Here is a 23,649-nt window from a genome sequence, read left to right as displayed (position 1 = left end):
AGAAATTGAGGATTAGATTCTCTAGCCTTCACTTTCTAACTTGAGAATTTTCTGTTACGCATTTATGACCATAGGTGTGTTTTTTTCTCCATAGTCCACTCCCAAGTCTGCCAAGGGCAGTGTAAAGAAGGAAGGATCGAAGAGGAAGATCAACATGAGTGGTTACATTCTATTTAGTAGTGAGATGAGAGCAGTTATTAAAGCTCAGCACCCAGATTATTCATTTGGAGAGCTCAGTAGACTTGTTGGAACAGAGTGGAGAAACTTGGAAGCAACCAAGAAAGCAGAATATGAAGGTAAATTAAAGGTGTAATGATGTGAAACCTTTTTGCCCTTTCAGAAAAGACTCCGTGTCCTTTTGAGGGCAGGCAACTTATATTTCTGTCTTTATATATTTCTGTCTTTAAATATATAAGCGCTCACCCCATAGAAACTTATAATACAATAAGACAGGGGTTCCCAAACTGTGGGCTGCAAGTTCCATACAGGTGGCCCATGGCATGTTGACGCTAAATATTCCTACTGATTTTTAATGGTATTTTATTGCTTCTTTTCTTTTTCTTTTCTTTTATTTCATTGCATTGAAGTTCTATGGAATGCAAATTATAAGGCAGTAAAATACAGCATAAAGATGCGCTACATTGTGGCATTTAGCACACCACATTGAAATTACCGCAAGAGGCAGTAAAATCATTAAGTGGGCCATCAACAATTTTCAAGTGGTTATTGGGGGGTTGGGGTTTGAGAACCACTGTACTTGAGGGCATTGGTAGTGGTGATGATGCCTCTGAAACAGACCGGCTGAGCTGCCTGCTAGAGAGGAGCCAGGGGCCCAAGAAGAAAGTCATCTAAGGTAGGTATCTTCAACCTGTTCAGACCCAGGACCCACATCTAACCCAAACATGTATTTGGAGACCCACTTCTTAATCTTTACCATATGTTTCAATGATAGTAGTGCTCCTGTTTGCAACCTAACTTGGACCAGACTGCGACCCACCAGTGGGTCCCAACCCACCAGTTGAAGACCAGTGATCTAAAGGAAGCAAGTGGGCTTAAAGAGGAGAGAGGAATAGGGAGAAGGAGAAAAACTGGAAAGGAGAAGTAGCAGAGTGAAAAGTTGAGCAGTGGATGGGAATTGTAGAGAAGCAGGTTTTGACTAATATTACCAGTGCAAGCTGCTCAACAGTGGAACAGATTGCTGGAGGGGTGACCAGCTCTCCCCTTTTCTGGAGGTATTTAAGCAGAGGCTGGACAGGCATCTGCCAGGAAAGTTGTAGTTTCATCCTGGATTGAGCCAAGGAGTTGCACTAGATGACCGCCAAGGGCCCTTCCAGTTCTATGATTCCTGTAGCCAGGAGCTGCAAGAGTGAAGTTCAAATACTGGTTTTTAACATCAGGGCACTAGTACATGCTGCATAGTGAAGATACATAGAAGCGAAATGGAAGGACCACAGAGAGTTCAAAGCAATTAAAGAAGTTTAAAGCAGAGCAGAGAAACGTGTACTTTGTCCTTAATAAATCAACTAAAATACATTTATTAGAATGTCTTCAGCTACTTAACCCAAACAGATGTGCTTTTGTTTCCCTACCTCAAATTGTTATTCTGCTCCCTGAGCAGCATAATAATATAGTCAGCGTATAATAATCAAGCTCTTTCATGTACTCACAGGTAGGTTTTCATTAAAGCCTGCATGTCTTTTGTAGGATGCATGTTTCCAAATGTTTATCATCCTAAACTCGTAGGCTAGAATGTTTTTCAGGTATTTATTGCAGCATTAGAAAAGAAAATTTAGGAATAATTATTAAGCTCTGAAGATGATACGAAGTCATTTTTAAGCAAGTTTGATATTCAGACTAAATGCTGTTGGTCATTGGATCTCACTTTCCTTTACTTTGGACTTGCTTTATCATTTCTTTGCAGAGCTAGAATGATAGATGGTTCCATTTCATTTCCTTTTTTTCAAACTCTCATTCCTTCCTACATGTACTGACACATAGAAATGTGGACACGTTCAGGCAATCATATGTTAGTTTAATAAGCCAAGATATGAACAAGTTGCTTGGCTGTTCCTGCAGTCCCTTTCCACGAATGTGCAAGCCAGAAAGTCTCCTTGACTGAAGTTTCACAGCATGCTTGTATTGGAAAACTATGTTTAATGGGTTCAGAACAAGCTAGAAGATAAAGCCATGGTTCATTTTGAAGCTATTAACCATTGTTTCCCATGTAACCTACAGTGAAGGGAATAATTCTTTGTTCATTCAAACTGCAAAGGAGCTGATTATGCACCCATGAGCTTGTTCATACCTCAGTTTATTAAGCTGAGATACAATTTTTTTGAGCCAATGCAATGTCTCTGACATTTTTCAAAGCAATAATGTTGAGTTTCCCTTTAAACCATGCCGTTTTGAAGTTCACTCCTATCCATTATGATTATATCCCTTTTTATTTTGCTTGGGACTACACCTTGGTATTGACATCCGTGCTAAAGTTTTCTTAAGTATTTCTACTTTGGTTCTTTATAATTTGATTACAAATTTCTGTTCTCAGACTGACATGTTATCAGCCATTTTTGTCAAAAGGCAGATTTTTCTTTCTTTGTTGATGAGGGCATGGATGGAGATAGCAGGCAAAGCAAAGTTGTTTATTTTGTTTTGTATGTTTTGTTTAAATAGATTTATGGACATAAGGGAAAGTATCTGGTATGAAGCTGCATTAAAAATTAGAAGGAATTTTCTTTCCTTAAGTGCTTTTAATGAGCATCTTAGAATAGACTCATACAGGGTTTATGTACTGAATAAGTGCCATTCAGTAAGCAATGAAAATGGATTTTAATGGAACTTTGAGCTTTAAACCACCACAAATTCAAAACAGAATGTTTAAGCACTAAACAGTCAAAAGCTGTGCATGACAAACTTCCCTGATAAGCAAAGTAATTAATAAATATGCACAATCAAGAATTTTTTGACATGAGAAATTAAGGTTCGTGTCTTAACATTTCACTGTACCCAGTGATTGCAAGGTGAGGTTTGAAGGTTTGGGGGCTGGGTTTGCTAGATTTGACAGTGAAATTCCAAAGCTCAGCTCCTGTGTCTGCTTGGTACTGTTGAATTGCTCTGTCAATATCACAAGTTTTTGTTCTCTTGTCTGCTAGCATCTGACACAAAACATTTAGAATAAAACCATTGCTGAAAGATTGGCTGCTGTTTTGCTGAACGTAGTCCTAATTCAAGTCTCTAGAATTTACGTGATAAAAGAAACATTAATCCAATGAGTATATATTAAGAACCAGTTCAGTGTGAAGTTTTCTTTTTGAATTTACTATGAATAATCAAAATTCATTTTGATAATCAAAATGTCTTTTTCATAGTTAAAACAGAAGATGATATAGTAACTCCTTGCCTTTTGATCTCTTTTAAGGAATTTGTGTTATGAAATTAATCATATATTGTATGCTTAAAACTTTATACATATGCACACACACAGGAATCTGTCACATACCCTTCATTTGTAATCTAGATTGTTCCTTACTAGTAGACATACTACAGTAGACATAATTTGTGTCTACTGCAGTTGCATATCTGTGTGTATTTTCTCTTGTGCTCTTTGATCATGCCTGTAATTTCATGTCCCTCAAATATAAGTTTGGATGCATTATTTCTGTTCCTAAATCAAAGAAGGTGCAAAAAGAATCATGCTTTTCTTGTTTGTCTACATAAAATATTAACAGTCTGTTGGGCAACTGGGATATATGAAATGCTGTGCTAGGAAACTAGTTTTTTGATGGGACAAATTGTGCAATTGTCTCATTCTTCATGTTTTCTAACAAAATTTACATTTTTGATCTGGGAAATAACTTGGAAAGGGATGCTGTATTTGTTCGATAGTTTCCCCCAGGAGTTCAGGATAAACCATTATGCTTGCCAAGCCCCTTGAGTGTACATTTAGAACAATTCCTTTATAGATGGAAAAAATGCCTTTCAAACAGATTTTCTTATGTTTAGCAAATGTATTGTTCTCATGGTAGCTGAAGACACTTGTTTGGAAGAACCCAGATGGGTGGAAAATAGAATTTCCCTCCTCCTAATCACTGGGCTTTATGTTAAATACGGAGGTAAAAATTGGGACAACACTGGCCCTAGTAAAGTCTAACTAGATACTTGTTTTGGATCAGAGCAAATCCGTTGACATGTACTGTACTCTGTAGCTCACCTACTCTGGAACAGGCCCACTGGCATGTACAGAATGAATCTAGACCTAACAGGCTGTGAATTGCAAATGTGGTGCGTAGTATCTTATGCCAAGCTGTCCTGGCATGCGTATTTCTTACTTCTGAGCTGCTACTATCTGATGGTACCATTGATGGTGGGACTTTAAAAAGGTCATCAGCTCTAAAACCACATAGCTTGGATTCTGAGAACCACCAATGGAAGGAGACTTTCCCATTCCACCCTCCCCTCCTTTGCGTCCTCCTCGAAAACCTTCACCTCTTTGGGGGCAACTTCCTCCTGTAGCTCCCTGCATCACATTCTGTTCCGATCAGAGGGTCCCCCGACCCTCAGCAGAAGCTTTTAGGGGGCACAGAGGACTGCAGGCTGGAGGAAGCCTTGGTTCTCGGGATCCAGGCCCACATTTTGTTGACTCTTCTGAGGCCCTTTCATCATAGATTCTTTAACTGTCTTTTTGTTGGCAGCCAAACTAAGACAAAATTATGTATTGCATTTTCAAAAATAGCCTGTATTTCCCCCCACCCACCCATCCACAACTGAAGCCTAAACTTGTTGCCAATGTTGACTAGTCCTTTTTCAGTGATTAGAGAATATTTTTTTTTGAAATTCTGGGTTACGAAACAGAACTGAAAGTCTAAAATCTAAAACTTTTGCAGAGCGGGCAGCTAAGGTTGCTGAGCAGCAGGAGAGAGAACGCGCAGCACAGCAACAGCAGCAGAATTCCTCCCCCCGGGCAGGCACTCCTGTCGGGGCTCTAATGGGGGTGGTGCCGCCACCAACACCAATGGGGATGCTCAATCCGCAGTTGACACCTGTTGCAGGTAAAAAACAAATAGGGGCTCTGACCATTTTTTTCCCTTCATCCACTTTACCAAACTCCTTCATAACTCTGAACGCTATTCTTGGGTCACTTTATTTGTAGTGAAAAAGAAAGAAAAAATAACTCTTAAACTTTACCTCATAAAACCTTAAGTTCAAAACAAACACAGATGTTTCCCTCACTGGTAGAAATAGCACCCCTTAATCCTAAGCATGCCGTCTTATCCCGATGAAGTCTCTGCCAGCTCATTCCCTGGTCAGCAAACTTGCTCCTGGTTTGTACTGTTAATTCTATTTTGTTTCCTCTGAACGCTGCAGAATCTGGACCCTTGGGAAAGAGTGGATGGTTTTCTCAGGTGGCACCTCATCAGTAACATTAGACACGTTCCGACTGTGAGAAAATGTAATATGATGCCTTAACGTGAGGGTAAACCTGAGGACTGATTTCATCCCTCAGTTGAACTGGCTAGGGTTCTTGGCAGCAGCGTTTAGTGAGAATCGGAAAACATTTATTTATTTCATAAAATGCATATACCGCTTGATTGTAGAAAACCTCAAAGCGGTTTTCTTTTCTTTTGCAGGATTTTGGGTTTGTGTGAATTGAGCAGCAAGCCCTCCCATGCCACACTGCAATCCAGTTTCATAACTGTGATGTTTCAAAAGCAATTATATTGTTCAGGCATAATGCTGAACCACACAGTTTAGTATTTTGTGCACAAGTGTCAAGCTTATGCTGTCTCCCCTCCTCTTCCTAAGGCGTAGCTTTGAGGAGGAGCTGGGAAGCTTTCATTTCCATCTTAAACTCTAGCTGTAGATAATTTTACATATAGGACTTGATTATCAAACCATGTAACCTGGTTTTGGGTATTCAAATTTGTCAAGGCTCTACCTGTATTAAGCATCCAGGCTTATCTAGTTCTGTAACTGAGCAAAACAGATACAAGAACAGGAATAAATATTTTGCGTTAGGGTGTATGTAGATTTGGTTTAGTTTAGGTCTCCTTATGTTCTGAATCTGTATTTGAAAATAAATACATTAACTTTACCAGGATCTAAATAGGTGTTTTCTGAGGCACCCTGTATTTCATTCTAAGCAAACAAATTGCAAGGCATTTTATTCTGATGATATTTAATGTGGCAGAATTGTCTGTTAATAGGACCTAGCATATAATTTATTTTTCTTTTAGTATCCCCATCTCATTAAAAAACCCAATATGCCGTTTTATATCCAGTTTTTCTCATCACGAGATCTTAACTTACACCTCACTTTGATCCAGATCTGTTTATAAACAGCTTTTCTTGAAACACTTATTTTGTCTGAAGAAGATCTTCAGATATCAGCAACTAATGTAATTAGTTGCAACATTTCTGCAGGGCAATGTAATGTAAGCACAGCAAAAAGGGGGGGGGCAGCTTTGGGACGCACTCAGAGGTTCATTCTGCTCATGAAACAGGGATCTATAAGATTTTGGTTCCACTTTCCCTTGCACTCCCCAAAAACCTGTTCCAGATGATTGAAGGACCCCCTGAAACAGACTGAGAAGTGGTAAGGAGACTGCAAAGGAAAGGAGAATAAGTGGCAGGGAACTATTCGTCTTTAATAGAAAGTTGTCCCACTGATTTACATGATATGATGAATAGTTTGCTAAACATGTTTCACTGCACCTCTTGTTTTCTTGAGTGAAGTATATCAGTTAAAGAGCTGGAGCAGCATTTTGTCTAGTGAGCTTTTGGCTGTGAGCCAAAGTCCCCATTTCAAATCTCCCGTCAACCATGGAAGGATGGGAGAAGGAAACCACTCCCTCTCATCCTCTGCTCACAGCCCCATTCTGCATATACTATCCTACTTACTTGGCTGCTATAAACATTACTGGCACAATGTTTGCAACATGCTTTGAACGCTTGAAGTGATATAAATGCTAATATAGTCACTAGTATCATTGTGATTGAATGGCAGCCAGTGTTGTTTTCACCTGATCGTTCAACACGAAATCTCAATTTACAGTAGAATGTTTCCAGATAAATAAATTTTACACAGCTTGGTTCTTAGTTTTTAATTTGTTGCTGTGAATTGGATTCGTCAGGGCTGCTGAAAATCTAGCCCAAAAATGTTGCATTTTATCTCAGCTCCATTTGTAAAAAAAAAAAAAAAAAAAAAAAAATCCTTTTCAGTTCAGTTTTTGTTGCATATGTTGTGTAGAGATTGAATATTAAGCCATTTCAAAGTTTTCAGAAAGCAATCTGTATTTTTTAATGGTTCCCTTAGAAGCCAGACCTCCGCTTTGCTGTCAGGTGGATTGCCAGCACCATTGTAGAAGAAAATCTGTCTCTCTGGTGTTGGTTCAAGGAGATGCCCATTCTTTCCTATAACAGGGCAGCAGCATTCCTAGATCTGGAGCTTTTACAGCATAAACCTGTATTTGTGACATACCTCCACTTGGGTTGATATTATTCTTGTTCATTTTACTAGTTTTATTTTAAATTTTCTTAAATGAGGTTACACAGGCATAAAATTAGAGCTATTACTTCCAAACTTAACTTTCCTCCAGTAGGTAGGTCTGAATATGTATAAATCATTACCTGAAATTATCCACAATATTGGTTCCAGCCTTGCAAATAATTAAGTGATGCTTGAAAAAGTATTTCTTCACCACCTTTGAGCTCATATAGAGCCCCCAAAGCAACTCACAGACATAACTGCCATATTTTTCTCAGAATACTTTCAGTGATTTTCCATTATTCTCCCCCAAAACCCACCAACCCACCCACACAGGGCACTGACCTATATCTCTCGGAACTCCTCTCCACCAATCCTTATTTTCTTCTCTCTCCATAATATCTCAGAATACTTCTCTCAGTCACCTTCATTGTCCCCCTCGCCCAACAATCCCCATTTTTTCCAGTCAAAGACAATCCCCATTTTTTCCAGTCAAAGACAACCCCCACATTTCCCTCATTAACCACCCACCAACATTTATCTCTCATATTGCCTCTTATTCTACCTCTAAGATTACCTCCTATCTCTTCCCTTTCCCAATTTTCTATGTTGAAGACCCTACATATATACCCCCCCCCGCGCGCGCTTAACTCTCCATGATTATTCTCAAGACACCCAAACACAGCAATCCTTACTTTCTTTTCCGGTGCCCTTGATTCTCTTCTGTCAAGAGACTTGTCCATTTTGCCTTCTGTTCAGTACAATACATGATTTCTTGTTTACATTGCTATAGTATGCTAAAATTAACATGCCTTGAAGGTGAAGAATTGTACTGTGCAATACATTGCTTTTTATAGTTACCAGTAGTGTAACTTGCAGCAATATATAAACTATGTGAGCACTTAAGATGATTGTGCAGTGAATATTCTCTGATGAAAATGTCCATGAAGTTTTTTCTGTCATGGCACATGAAAGATAAGGTCTCTCTCTCTTTAATATACCTTCTGTTTTAGTAGTCTTTTGGCCTTAATGAAGGTGAGAGATGGGAAGCAGCTCAATCTATGCAGTATTGTTAAATTAATTTCCCATATGTGTAAGTGGTTAACATCCTGTGTAAGTGAAAAATCCATAAACAACCTGAATGCCTGGTATACATACATCTTCTGTTAAGCTACATTGCTGTCCCATGAATTTTTGAATGTGCATGTCGCAATGTGATATACTTTTGTATGACTGACAAAACGTTTTGCATTTGCTTGTAATAATAACCACTTAATGATTCTAAATGCTCAGCTGGTTTCCTCCTGAAGAATATGCCAAAAGGCTAAATACTAATCTGTTCCGAATACGGTATCTGGCATTGTAACAATGTTCATTTTTGCAAGGTACTAATTGTAGTGTTGTATGGCAGTACCGAAGGTGCATATATGTGGGTAGTGCATGTAATTATTATTTTGGTCATTTTGCATGTCATTGATGCATGTTTGAAATTTGTTGTGTCCTTCAAGGCATGCTAGGTGGCTATCCACCAGGGCTGCCAACTTTACAGGGCCCAGTTGATGGCATTATTAGCATGGGCAGCATGCCGCCACTTCACCCTGGGGTGCCTCCACCCCACCAACTTCCACCAGGCATGCCAGGCATCCCACCACCGGGTAAGAATGACCTCATTCACTCATTATCTTGCCTCTCTGTTCTCACCCCATTCAACCAATTGCCGTGGGAAATGTTTGCAGCTTGTGCATTTGTAGCTTAACTGCTTGACTTCTGTCGAATGCTCCAGGTATGTCTAGCTCTCTAGATGTGCAAGGTGCATTGAGAAATATACAAAGTATATTTGCCAAACATCTTGGCATGTATGATACATGTTGGCAGAGCAACAAATGTGACTGATCCAGCAGCAAAGGAGTTGACCATGGAAATACCCTTGTATTTTTAGCATGAGTTTTTTTAAAAGTGTCAAATAGATCTGGCTTGAACGGTTACATATTGAAGTATTGAAGACACATAATTCCTAGTCCTTCTGAAACTGTTGAAGGTGATGTTGTTTGTTGAACTGGACAATTTCACTACCAGGCATGGATCTTAAACCAGTACACTGTTAGTTTTTTATTTCTTTGTGCACCATTAGTTCAAATATACACATTCTGATTTCAAACAACTTCATTTAACATTTAAAAAAATGAAACCCTACAGCCTGATTTTTAAACAAACCAAACTGAAGCTTCGGCCAAGGGGAATATTAGTGTCTGGAGAGGTTGAAATGTGGGTACAGGCTTGTTCTTTAACATACAGTTCATCCCGGTTTGATAAATACTTAAAAGTAAATGCTCCCTTGTGATGTGGATCAATATTTATCCAAAACCATGAATGAAACATTAACTAAGAGAAGCAGATATTTTCTTTCCAATTATTAAACTTCTATTTATAGGGAGACAGGGGCTGTTATGGAACCCTTGTTCATTGCCCCCTTCTCCTTTTTGCTCCTGCTAATTTTTCTTTCACTTTTACATGGTATATCATACTCCTTTTCTGCATGCAGTGGATAAGCTCAGCTGTTAATCTGTGGGCAAAAACTAATGTGATTTGCCTTCTTTATTTCTAAGTATGTATTTCACAGTAGTGTTCCCCTAAAATCTGTGAACATGAATAATTGCCTTTAAGATCCCTTTTTTTCTTCAAGCCTGCTAGGGTATACAGTTAACATCCAGCAATCAAGAATTTGAGGATTTGCAGTGAGAAATGAACTATAGTTTCTTTATGGCTTGTTGTGCTGTTGAATTTTGAACAGCCATAAAGTGCTTGTGGATGTTCACTATCATTGCCAGGTTTCTCTATTTTAAAAACACCTTGTCTCCTTAGCTGCAGAAACAGTGTTACTATGATTATCATGGATGTATTAATCGCCTTCTAAGCAACCATCTCAAGGCTATTTGCATGTAAAAGATTTTAAAAATAGTTAAAAGCACAAAACGAGATCCATTTAAAAGCAATACTAAAACCCCAACAAAGTAGACCCATTTATTCAACAAGGAAAGCCTGTCATTGTTGGATAGAAATGACTGCATATCTGATCAAAATTCCAAACTGTATCCTTATAATCCCCAGGAAGGCTAGCGCTGAATAAATTGTAAACATGAAGAAACAGCCACCATCACAATAAGCTAGCAGGCCTGTACAACTTCACGAGTTCATTTGTGATGTAGCAGCAGTCTTTGTGAGGTTATTCTCAGAGACTATAGAAGAGATTATTACTAGATGAAATAATTTCGGATGTAAGCCCCCCAAACACAGCTAACTGTCAGTCAACACAATTTACTACTTCTAATAAGAATACTTAGGGGATCATATTTTAATACCTGTAATACTCCTTTTTTTCTTTTTCTTTTACATTTTGAAATACAGGTGTTATAGGTCAAAGCGTTTCCTCCATGGTGGGAGCCCCCTCAGCAGGAAGTCCTTTTGGACAGCAGGTAAGTGACTTAGATAGGGATAGGAAAATCCTATAAATCATACTCTCAAAGGCTTTGTTTTTTAATAAATTGACCTCCCACAACCTAGTGAGTTTATTGTTCCTCTTATATTCTGATATTGCTTCCTTACTACATCTGGCATGTGATTTAATGATGTAGGAGTTAGAGGATATAAACTATCCCCTCAGCTATAAGAAAAGCTAAGTAAGGCAACAGGTGCTGGTGAGGGAGAACAGGTGGGAAGACCGCATCCTTCTCCAGCCCTCCAAATACTTTGCACTACAACCAATGTTAAGGGATTATAGGAGTTTTGGTTCAAAGCATATGGAAGACACCACATTGGGGAAAGCTGCTCCAAACAATCCCTTGTTCTTTTTTTCATGACTATTGATTTCTTGCCCTGCTTTCTTCCTTTTGCTCTCAATACCATTCCCTGTAATCTTCGCCAGAAATCAATAAGTAAGATTCCAGATAGCCAAACAGTTAAAAATGTGATATGTATGAATGTGTTGTGCATGGAAGTGAAAGCCATTTGTTTTGTGGAGATTTCAGACTGTCTTGATATAACAACGTGAAACAGGTTTTGTTTAGATTTATTTTTTTGGCACGGGCACATTTCTCACCACACCTGAGGGTAACCGTTATTCCCTTAAGGATGTTTCAGATGCTTTTGCTGTTATACCCTTTCCTATTCTTCACGGAACCATCTATAGAAACACAGTGTTCGCCACTTATCTTTGGTTCAGTGAGATACTACAATCGTCAGGCTATGTTTGACCTTTTAAGGTATTGTTCTTTACTATTCCAGATGGGTATCCTTGGTCCCCCAGGTCAGCAGGCCCCACCTCCCTATCCTGGACAAAATCCAGCAGCCCAGCAAGTTATGCAGCAGCCAACAACTCCTATGTTTGTCTCCCCTCCACCAAAGACGCAAAGGCTTCTTCATTCTGAGGCTTATCTGAAATACATTGAGGGTCTAAGTGCTGATTCGAGTAGTATTAGCAAGTGGGACCAGACCCTTTCAGGTAAGTCTACTTGCAGTAAACACAGAGACCTAGAATTTTTTTAAAAAAAATTGAGGCTGGCCTTTTAATTCTACCCTTACTGTACAGTACAGTACTATACTGTATGAGTAGTTTGCCCAGTGTGGCAGAGCTGTAGCTGCCATTTACTGGGAGGAGGGGCAAAGTAGCTATAAGATTGGGTTACACAAGTGGGGGTGCTGGATTGTCTTTGCTGGTGTGCTGTGCAGCCCCAACCTGTGCTTGTGCCTCCCCATCCCTTAAAGTGGAAGTAGCATATCTGTGTATAAAGCTCTTCATCCATCATTCCCAACCATTGGTCATGTTGACTGATATCGCCAACTCTCCTTTCTCCAGCTTTTAAAACAGCTGAAATGAGAATGTTTTATGCATTCAGAAATCTGCACTCCTCCATGAGATGGGAGTTCTATAATTGTGGAGCGTCTATTGTAAGCCTGTTTCAGCAAATGCTGTATAGTAAGTCCACAGGGAGCGGGAAGACAGCTCCTTCACCCCTGTTGGTAGTCACTAATGCAGATAAGTTATTCACAGTGCCTTTTAGCAATCTGTTGAAATCACTAAGGAGCGGTTCACTATTACCCTGCACAAGGGCTTCAGCTTATAAAATGGAGCTTCTCCCCACTCTCCTCTTACCACACGCTCCCTGAAATTAACTTACAGTGGGGCAGGAGAATCCCAGAATATTGCAAGGGGGGCAGTGTTGAATTCAGTGCAGTGTTGAATTCCACCCATTGCTTTTAACCCTTTGTATGAATATTTGAATACAGTGGACCCTCCAGATACGAATTAAATTCATTCCAGGGGTCCGTCCGCAAGCCGAAAAGTCCGTAGGCAAAGGCGCTGCTTCTGCACATGCATGCAGTGCGATTGAGCGCTTCTGTGCACGCCTGTGTGGCGAAACCCAGAAGTATACACTTCCAGGTCTGCCATGTTCGTAACCCGAAAGATACATATCCAGAGCGGGACATAACTAGAGGGTCCACTGTATTAGTTTTTATTTCAGTTTATGGATTTATCTGAAATTTCATGTAGTTGGGCTGTTAAGTGATTATTTAAAAAACTGATCAGAAGTATGCATGTTTTTTTCAGCAGAAAGTTTTTAAAAGTTTCTATCAGCTAGCTCTGTCAAATCCTTTTGATTTCTGTGATTTCGTGTTCATAATTGAGTGCGTTCTCCCGCTGAAGTCCATGGTGTGGATTTTATTCCATTCATATTGTCAAGCTGTACAGAAATGTAACTGAATGCCCTTTTCCTTCTTCAGCACGAAGACGTGATGTCCATCTCTCAAAAGAACAAGAGAGCCGTCTTCCTACACACTGGTTGAAAAGCAAAGGGGCCCACACCACAATGGCAGATGCCTTATGGCGCCTTCGAGACTTGATGCTGAGAGATACTCTTAATATCCGTCAAGCATACAACATAGAAAATGTTTAATCCTCTTTCGATACCAACATATAAAATTTTTGTGGAACAATAGCTGTTTTAGTTATTGGTGGGGGAGGGCAAACTGGTTTTATTGCATCTTACTGTACATTGCAAGATTGTTTTTTTATATAAGGACACTTTTAATAAGCATATTTCACTTTTTGTTATATTATGTTGACTTTTTTAAAAAATATACAGACTTGTGCATATGGTTCTTTAACTTGGAAGATGATCTCACACTTTTGTTATAAATGCAAAATAAGGTTACATCATTTGGCCTTACACAGAGGTTCTCATGCCTTCTTTTTTTTTTTAAAGCAGCAAGAGTGTGTAGCGAAGAGAAATGTGAAGTTAATCCCAGTTTGCATCTTAGCAGCATGAGCATCCATGTGCTTGTGTGGTAGTGACTTTTGGCAGATACATCACAAGAACTTAAAGCCTTCCTTTAAATAAAGCTACTAGGGTAGGGAGAAGATGGAATCAACTTGGTAAATGTAAGGCCTTTTTTATTTGTTCCCAGAACTTGATAAAAGGAAATAAGCAAGACTGTATCTTTTGATTTGACCACCTTTTGTTGGCACATATAAGTTCAAAGTGGGGCTTGTATTGATGAGTCTGCTTTAAGAGATCTGCAGACATGAAGGCTTGCATGTGATGCCAGTAGACATTGGCCTGATGATAGTGTGCTACCTAATTTATTTCTCCAGGATGAGACCTGTGCTCATCACCACCAGCACCACCTCCTTGGGAAATACTTGAGTAAGCTTAAGTATAAAGGGGGAGGGATTTCTACTTTGCTGTCCTAATATGAAGGATGCATAATATCTTTGAATTCTCAGATCAGAACATTTATACATGTGTATTTTTAAAGGTGCAAAGCTTTAGTTTCCAAGACCTTCACTTCGAAATCAGAATTGGATGTTTTGTTTCTTGTAGTTTAAGGTTCCCACTGTAAATTTGATGCAGTTTATAACTGATATTGGAAGGTAAGTAACAGAGCATGCAAAAGGAGCATATGTATTTTAACAGCTTAAAATAAGTGCTGTATTCAGGACTTGGTATTTTGACACTTTTTCTTTAAAAGGTTGCTCTGATGAAAGCACTGCAGTCCTACTGTTGATAATTTTTATACGCATAGTCCTAGCTGTACAGCACTGCTTATAAGCCTAACACAGCAGATCATCATATGTAGGAATTGGTGTCCTGAACCTACATAAATTTATTTAGAAAGTTAATCTAATTTTTGTTCCCACAGTTATAGGACAATACAGCATTCGTCTTTACTAGTAACAGTAGTCACAAAGCAGAGTTCCTTAAGGCATGTAAAAAGTCCTAGGTGAAACCAGTTGGAGTTGTTGTGTAGTTCTGTTTTGTTGCCTGAGGGCCAGACTACCAATGGCATTAATTGCATAGCCTGCTTTTCACTGCACACTTTTTCTTCCATAAAACAGGGGGGGGGGGGCAGGGGTAGCAAATTCAAGAGCTTTTTCTCCAGTGCAAATTGTAGGCATGGGCCCCTCAAATCAAGGGTAGAACCCTGTCCCCGATACTAGTCATTTTTCAGAGAGGTTTGCACATAAACTCTGATAAACATCATGTGTAATAGTATAGCCCTGATACTAGGATTTTCTAGTTCAGCAGCCTTCCTTCTTTGGGTGACATCCATCATAGCACAAGGGGGCATCCACTTGTAGAAAGAGGAGCACCTCCTTCATGTGCACCCCCAAAATATGCTCCAGAGGGTTGGGGGACTGGAGGGGAAGGATGGAGCCCTGTTGCAAAGATGGGCTGCCACAATTAGATCTCCCTCTTCATCTTTAAAGTTAGATTTATAAGTTTAGAAAAAACAGCTTTGAATGTTGACAAGTAAGGGAATGCTTATCAAGCATGGATTCAAAGAAATAATTCAGGAGGCCACGACCTGACAAAGCTTGCACAAATATCAGTTAGGAGGCACGTTAGAAGTCATGTTTAATTACGAGGTTGATTTTAACAAAGAATTGTTGCCATGCGGGCTTCAGAGAATGAGTGGTTCATCAGGATAAGTAACTGTCTTATTGGACCAACTTTAGTTCACCCAATGAAAATTACATTCCATTACCTATTTTAACACACATCCAGAAAAATGTATATTTAGTTGATGTTTCTGGATCTGTTTCAGTGATACAATGCATTATGAAGATGACAGCAAGTAGCCTATGAAAAATTTACTATTAAAGTTTTGGTTCTTCAGATGAGGTACTAATGCAAAATACAATATTAATATTACAGAGATTTTTGTATCCTTATCATTATATCATATGTGGCACACATCTTAGTATATGGCCTTTGCAATTTTTAAAAACCTCACAGATCTCTGCATGCACCCAGGAGTTTTCCTTGGGTGACCTAGCAGAAGCTGCCAATGCCAAATCAGCTCAGCACTGGGAGCTACTGAGGCGAGTGCATGGGTGCTCTTCTGGATCGTGGCCAGTGTGTTTGAAATTACCTCTCACATTTCAGTTTCAATGTCAAAAGGAGGCAGCAAGTCCTAGATCTTTAGTACTTGGAAACACCATAGACTTTTACTAATACAATCACTTTTTGTTTTAGGTATTGCAAAAACTACACCAAAGAACCTGGAATTTATTTATTTTTATTTATTTAAAAAATAAACAGGATGAGACACCCTTTGAATGCTGTATAATTCAGGAGGATCAGTGTTGAATAATACGCAGCATTGTTTTTCCCATACATTTAAGAAGAGGGCAGCTTCACTATTTCTAATAATCCAGGAGTAAACAATTAGAACTGTAAATGAGACCTTTGCCTTTTCTATGGCAGTGCAGAGCACTCCTCCTAGACCATTAGGCTGGCCCTAATTATTCTAAATTTAATTTATTCCAAAATCATGTCTCTGTTTACTGGGGGCATTTCAGTAACATGTAGGATTAAAGTTTGATGGCTACAATCCAGTATTGCACAACCAGCTAACTAAACTTTTCTAACTATAAATTGTTGAGAAGAAGAGCAAACCATGTCTTTTTTTGACCATTTGGACCCATTATTTGTTTTTTTTCTACAGCCATGCACTGTATTAGAATAAAAGGACATTGACTATTCAAATAAGAGTCTGGGAAATGGTTGGCTTGAGTGGAAAACATGTTTCAGTGAACCAGTTTGGAAGTGATCAGCAGTTCATCTCCTATTCCATATTCCCCACTCTTCCCTTAGAGCAAATGTGTTTATGTAATAATTCAAGTTGATGTTTTATAATATACTTTTCAGCATATATGCTTTTTGGACCTGGTTAATCCATGCCTCATTTTTTACTCCTGGTTGTATACTCCATTGAGTAAAGTGATAACTAGTCAATGTGCATGTACTATCAGTTTGTCTGAGGCTTTTTAATTTGAATAAAAATAGCTTGCAGTTTGGATTAGCCAGGTTTGATGTCTTATTCTTAGTTTTCCTGGAAATCTAGACGTTTCCTATAAAAAACCACAGGGATAAGCAAGCTATACATACTGTCACAGTTCCCCCCAAAAGCAATCCTAGGATAATATGAAACAATCTGAACTGTCCTAATATAGAGCTGTATCAAATCAATACACAGATCCACTGAATCTTAGGTGTATGATGGTGGTCACACATTTTGCCTGTCTGGAAAATCACTGTTGAATTCACTTAACACTTAATTCCTACATACATGTATGGCTTATATAGTATGTGACCTATAGAAGGAATGTTAAACGTCCTTAATTTCATTAGATCTACCTGTACCATAATCAATACCAGCAAAGTGCACTCTACATCTCAAAACATTATTTTTACAAATTATAGGATAGAGCACACCTGGCATCATACAGCTATATAAGCAACAGGAACGTTTTTCAGTTTTCTCCCCATTTTGAGGAGTGTAACTCCTCTGAAGCTGAATTATATGCACCTGTGTGTTCATGCATTAGGACTCTGATGTGAGTAACGCGTAAGTTTATACAGGCTTGAGGTCTATTTCTTGGGGCATATTGTGGTTAACTTAGGTTAAATTACCCCCAAAAGTAATTTGTACTAAATACCAAAGACTATACAGTACAATTTCAAGCCATTAAAGCAGGTGTGGCTAATGTGCAGGCTGCGTCCAGTTCCAAGATATGGGGGGGGGGGTGCATGACAATGACACACACACACACATTTTATTATTTAAATAATAAAGCCACTTCTATACTTGGCCATGACATGCGGCCCTCTGAAGACTGACCCTGGATCAATGTGGTCGTTGGCTCAAGAAACATTAGCCAACCCTGCAAAGGCTAATAAGAGATGAACCACTCACTGCTTCCCTTGATTCAGCAGCTGTTTAGAGCGACTGGAACAAGGGGAAATGTACTAAAGTTTTCCAGAGCAAAGCTTCCAGAATTCTCTGCGGCCATGCATGGACAAGGCTCATGATTGCTTGCTACATCTGAACCAGCCCAGTGTCATGCCAAACAGGTTCCCAAAAATGAAAAGAGAAGCAGTACTACAAGTTGTATTTGTGGAAGGGTTTATAAAAACAGGTGATTAATCAATAAACCAATGATGAAATGTTTTAGGTGTACAATTAATTACAGCTTCTGAAATAAATATAAGTATTGTAACCGGTCTTTACTGTTCAGTTCCCGGGTAGCTGTGACTACAATAAGACAACTACAGCATCTTCTTCCAGCAACCTGGGTAGCAAAAACTTCATGGGACTCAAAACAGTCATCGTTCAGTCTGAACACTTGTAATTTTCTTAATTTAGATGTGAAAGGCAAGTAGGATTTAGAAGTTCAGATTTCACTTCATCTAAATTATTCAGCGTCAAAGTCATCTTCCTTCCAAATTTTGCTCATGCTGTCTCTCAGACCTTTTTCTACGGTAAACGTCATCTGTAAAATATTTATTTCTCAAAATACTGTGGTGGAAACATCCTTTAAATGCATCTTACATTTATTATGTCACTTCGTTAGACAGCTATCCCCCGCCTCCCGCAATGTAAACAATCAGCTGAATGGGCTGATTCATGCCAAACCAGATCACAGCACCAAATACCATATTTTGAAGAATATACCATGGCAATGAGTGAATGATTTATAGAAGCAAAGCTTGTTAGAGCAAGGATGGGGAATGTGATCTGACCAAAGCACTGGATCTAGAACTGACCCACGAGTAGACCCTTTTTAATAGGCGAGTGGGACGATCCACTTATCAATCACCTGATGCATATATGGTGAATCAAAGTTTAAGCTGTGGCAGAAGTGTTAGGCTTATCTCCGATCTTAATACTTTTTGTCCCACAGCACTAAAATTGGAGATAAGCCTCTCCCACTGCCTTTCACTATCAAGCAGCAAGTAGAGGCACATCTCCTAGTGCAGTAGGACGAGAACCAAGAGAAGAGACAAGCCTCTACTTGTTCTCTTATGGTAGAAAACAGTAGAGTCTTATTTATCTCTGATCTTGTGCTGTAATTCCACAGCACTATGATCAGAGAACGGCTGTCTGCTCTGGCAGTTTACTGTCAAAGAGCAGGCAGAGGCTTATCTGATCTTAGCACTAACCTTCAAAGACTAGAGAGAAGAGATCCCTCATCTCCAAGGTTAGATCAAAGATAACAGATCCAGCCATGTTCCAATTCAGAATACCAGGAATTATATAACCAGGCATCATAAAACAGGTGAATATGGTTTAACCAAAATAGCCTCATGGGAGAAACTAGCCAGGTTATTGCTGACTTAAGTCTGCTACCTATTTCATGAGATGATACTGCTGGTACTTACCCGTGAAGGGTTGCTTTTCATGCATGTAAGATGACAGCCAATGGTTGACAGCAGGTAAAACCATTTTGAGAAAAACAGGCTTCCTTGGTGGCTGTGGCTGAGAATCATTCATTCTAACTTTTTCAAGGGAGGGGGAAGATCACTGAGCATATACAGTAGCTGACTAAACCATCAACTTCTTAAATGACCAGTCTAGGTATTGAATTGGGCATAGCACTGAAAATGCACTTTGTGAAATATGTCACTTGTCTCTTAGAAGAGCAACAAGGGCAACTGCATCCCATTAAAGAGTTCTGAGACCTTTAATACCATTAGCCATAAAGTCTTAAGTTATCCATATTGTGGTTACCTGTTTGAGATCTTATTGGGCTATTTCTCCATTTAATAAAAGCTGAACATAAAGCAAAGCAAATCTTCAGGTATGATTAAGCAATTATGAGCTTATTTTAGAGGTAATGGGTTACACAAACTAGGAAATATCTGTTAAGTCTAGGCTTTTAACAATGACTGTAGATATATCTGCTAAGAGATAAATACCAGAAAACTTTATGAAAATACTTACAAAAAGTCTCTTGCCCAATTCGGACTCTGATCATAAACCATTCCATAGCACCTCCAAGGATAAAAAAGAAAGGGAGAAATCGATATACTCCAAAGCGTTGCTTTCCAGGCACCATGTTCAAGAGTAGTTTTATTTTATGTTTGACAAGCATTTTACATAGGAACCTATAATCCTTGCAAAGGAGTGGTTGATCCTAGAAAATGTAAAAAATTGATAAGATTGATTAATCAACCTATATGGAGAGTAGCTAATGAAACCAACTGGGTTTCATATCTTTCTTGTACACAACTTGACCCTGTGCAATAAACATTCAAAACTCAAATGATAAAGAGCTATGCAGACCGATCTATGCACGCTTTCTCATTAGTAAGGTAAAGGTAAAGGGACCCCTGACCATTTAAGTCCAATCGTGACCGACTCTGGGGTTGCGGCACTCATCTCGCTTTATTGGCCGAGGGAGCCGGCATACAGCTTCCGGGTCATGTGGCCAGCATGACTAAGCCGCTTCTGGCGAGCCAGAGCAGCGTACGGAAACACCGTTTACCTTCCCACCAAAGTGGTACCTATTTATCTACTTGCACTTTGACATGCTTTTGAACTGCTAGGTTGGCAGGAGCCAGCACTGAGCAATGGGAGCTCACCCCGTCACGGGGATTCGAACCACCGACCTTCTGATCGGCAAGTCCTAGGCTCTGTGGTTTAACCCACACTTCTCATTAGTAAATTCCACTTAATTGGCAATTATTCCTAGGACAGTGCGCGTATGAATGTATTCTTGAAATTACCGTATTTTTCGCCCTATAAGACGCACTTTTTCCCCTCCAAAAATGAAGGGGAAATGTGGGTGCGTCTTATGGGGCGAATGCAGGCTTTCGCTGAAGCCTGGAGAGCGAGAGCGGTAGGTGCGCACCGACCCCTCTCGCTCTCCAGGCTTCGCGGACCTCTCGGCAAGCAGCGGGAACGCTTCCGCTGCTTGGGGAGAGTTGCCTGCATCCCGAAGCCTGCGCGCGCTGATCTCAGCGCGTCCAGGCTTCGCGGATCTCTCCTCAAGCACCGGGTGCGCGAGGCTTGGGGCGGCAGCCTGTCGCCCGAAGCACGGTGAGCCCTCCGGAGAGCTCCCCCTGCTTCCGGCGAGTGTCTGCAAGCCTCGCGCGCCCGGCAGGAGGTCCCACCGGGTGCACAAGGCTTGGGGCGGCAGCCTGTCGCCCGAAGCACGGGGAGCCCTTCGGAGGGCTCCCCCTGCTTCAGGCGAGTGTCTGCAAGCCTCGCGCGCCCGGCAGGAGGTCCCACCGGGTGCGCGAGGCCTGGGGTGGCAGCCTGTCACCTGAAGCACGGGGAGCCCTTCAGAGAGCTCCCCTTGCTTCGGGCGAGTGTCTGCAAGCCTCGCGCACCCGGCAGGAGGTCCCACCGGGTGCGCGAGGCTTGGGGCAGCAGCCTGTCGCCCGAAGCACGGGAAGCCCTTCGGAGAGCTCCCCTTGCTTTGGGCGAAAGTCTGCAAGCCTCGCGCACCCGGCAGGAGGTCCCACCGGGTGCGCGAGGCTTGGGGCGGCAGCCTGTCACCCCGAAGCACGGGGAGCCCTCCGGAGGGCTTCCCCTGCTTCGGGCAGGTGAGCGCAAGGCTTGGGGCGGCAGCCAGGGCTGGGGGGGGGGAATAATTTTTTTAAATTCATTTCCCCCCCCCCAAAAAAAATGAGGTGCGTCTTATGGGCCGGTGCGCCTTATAGGACGAAAAATACGGTATATGCATTCTATCATTTTCACATTCATTTATAGAATGACTCATAAATAGCGCTATGACAGTATTTTAATCCACACAAGCTTTTCAGCTTCCAGATGAAATGATCCCCCTCTCCTCCCCCATGCACTAATATGAGGGTTCTCCTGAATTACTCACCAAAAAACCCTGGAAACCACTTTTCCAACAGTAGAACATAATTATGCTTCTGTTGTAAATCACTGCCCTATTGGCTGTTGGAACAGGCTACCCATCCCTGTTTTATAATACAGATTGTATATTTGAGGTACCTGCAGAATTTTACAGTGTGTATCAGTCAATAGGCCCAGTAGACCCTTCACAAAACTTGATCACTACTTCAGCCTACTATTTACAGCTGCTTTCTCTTTGTATTTAAGACAAATAGCTACCTATTCTCAACAAACATGCAACTAGATGCTTGTTTATCAGGTGGCCCTGTTCCTGGAGGAAAAAGGGGCTAAATTAATACCTTAGTCATGACTCGTTTTAGTCTTGTTTTCAGGACAGGATGGAAGCTGGGCAGAAGCACAGCAGCATTTCCTCCTTTTGTAATTCCCAGTAACTAGTATTCAGAAGCTATCAATTTCCAATAACCATTGTGACTAGCAGCCTTACCCTCCATGAATTTTGTCTAAATCAGGACCAGCCCATGCATGAGACAAGGCGAGGTGACTGCCTCAGGTGGAAAGATCCATAGGGGCAGCAGACTCCTTGTTATCTTTATGCCCACCCCCTTTCCTGATGTAGCTCTTCACCCACTCCTCCTTCCCTGGCGGGGAGGAAGGGGGCCGCCATTCAGTGGTTTGCCTCAGGCAGCAAAATGTCTTGAGCGGACCCTGTCCAAGCCCCTTTTGAAGCCGCCCACTGTTTCATATTGCAGTACAAAACTCCACAGCTTAACTATTAAGCTTCCTTAGGTGACCCTTAGTTTCCGCACTATGAGAATGGGCGGGCGACTTTCTCCGCAAGGTGCATCATTTTATTCACCTCTTAGCCCTATGTTCCACCACCATCACCCGCGTCTTTTATTCGCCACTCCATTGACACCTTCCAGTCTCTTGTGGGCCCGAGTTTGGAGCGCTTACTGCAGCAGCAGCTCCTCCACCCCACCCCTCGCAGGTTCAACGGTCATAACGACAAATACCCCCACTCTGCGTTTTCGAATTCACCCAATCATTTGAGCCGCCCTGAAGTCTCTCTGCCGCGCGCGCGGACAGGCGCAGCAGACCCTCACCTTGGAGCTTAAAGAGCAGACCTGTGCGAGGCGGCAGACTTACCCCTTGTGGGCAAGAGACGACGGAAGAGGAAAATTCGCTCCGCCTCCTCCTGACGCGCTAAGGGAAATAGCCGGATCCCATTGGCTCGCTGTGCTAGAGGGCGTGGCTTGTGGAACAGATGAGGAATAGGCGGGAGGAGATGGTTTTTTTGCTCTAGCTGAGGAACTCGAGCGCTAATGGCGGGCCCGAGAGCACAAGGGAGCAAGGGGGCAGCCAGCTCCTAGCGATATTAAAGGCACGCTTCAGTGGGAGTACTCCCGAGTAAGGGGCACAGTATTGCAGTTCTCCGCCATAAGCTTCCAGGTGTCCCCGTGTTACTTTTCTCTAAACTACAAAACAGGAAGGTCTAGTGTTGCAGGGAATGCTCGTAGGGGCGGGGACAAGACTCGTGCTGAAGATACAGGATCCAGAAAAAAGCCGTGTTGTAGATGTTGGCTATATTAGCGCTGCGTTGTGCAACTTGGATCCATATTCGACTGGTTGTTACTTCCCTTCAAAATAATTCCAATGCGTCATTTCCTGACAGTGGAACTATTAGTCTGCGTGGCGGGGGAAAGAACTGCCATGTGGCATCTTAAAGGCCAACATTTATTATGGCATATATATTATTAATAATAATTTATTAACCGCCGAAGATCACAGGGCGGCTCACAGCATAAGCGTTCGTGGACCAGATTCCATTTTATGAGATGCATGCACAAAACACGTATGGGGTGGTATTGTAAAACAGCATCCCAAGCTGTTTAGGGGCTTTAAAGACCAGCACCTCGAGAGTAAATAGGCAGCCAATGTAACTTTTTCAGAATCGGTTTGATACGATTTCATCCAGCTCTACCGGTTAAAATTCT

General features: G+C 41.1%; 2 protein-coding genes across 19 annotated transcripts in view; one reads left to right on the top strand and one right to left on the bottom strand.

Moving 5' to 3' along the window:
* The window catches only part of PBRM1 (polybromo 1), a 58,815-nt gene extending 40,498 nt beyond the window's left edge, over positions 1-18,317 (top strand). For 11 of the 18 annotated variants that reach the window (XM_082214630.1, XM_082214629.1, XM_082214645.1 and 8 more), the window contains 6 exons: positions 95-296; positions 4,884-5,048; positions 8,992-9,138; positions 10,889-10,956; positions 11,765-11,981; positions 13,262-18,317. In XM_082214630.1, the coding sequence (XP_082070756.1) occupies positions 95-296; positions 4,884-5,048; positions 8,992-9,138; positions 10,889-10,956; positions 11,765-11,981; positions 13,262-13,434 (972 nt within the window). In that variant the 3' untranslated portion in view covers positions 13,435-18,317. The remainder of the gene's footprint in view (positions 1-94; positions 297-4,883; positions 5,049-8,991; positions 9,139-10,888; positions 10,957-11,764; positions 11,982-13,261) is intronic. The other 7 variants (XM_082214636.1, XM_082214635.1, XM_082214634.1 and 4 more) reach the window with 3 other exon arrangements.
* Positions 17,934-22,706, bottom strand: UQCC5 (ubiquinol-cytochrome c reductase complex assembly factor 5). Its single transcript, XM_082214654.1, has 3 exons — positions 22,512-22,706; positions 19,769-19,961; positions 17,934-18,317 (listed from the first exon to the last, which is right to left on the bottom strand). The coding sequence occupies exons 2-3, from the start codon at positions 19,917-19,919 to the stop codon at positions 18,256-18,258; spliced, it is 213 nt and encodes a 70-aa protein (XP_082070780.1). The 5' UTR covers positions 19,920-19,961; positions 22,512-22,706; the 3' UTR covers positions 17,934-18,255.
* Between the last annotated feature and the right edge of the window lie 943 nt (positions 22,707-23,649).

Source organism: Podarcis vaucheri (assembly GCF_965113315.1).
Source record: "Podarcis vaucheri genome assembly, chromosome: 2".
In the NCBI taxonomy this organism is placed as follows: domain Eukaryota; kingdom Metazoa; phylum Chordata; class Lepidosauria; order Squamata; family Lacertidae; genus Podarcis; species Podarcis vaucheri.
Note: the sequence above shows the minus strand (reverse complement) of the source record. Positions and strands in the feature narration are given on the sequence as shown.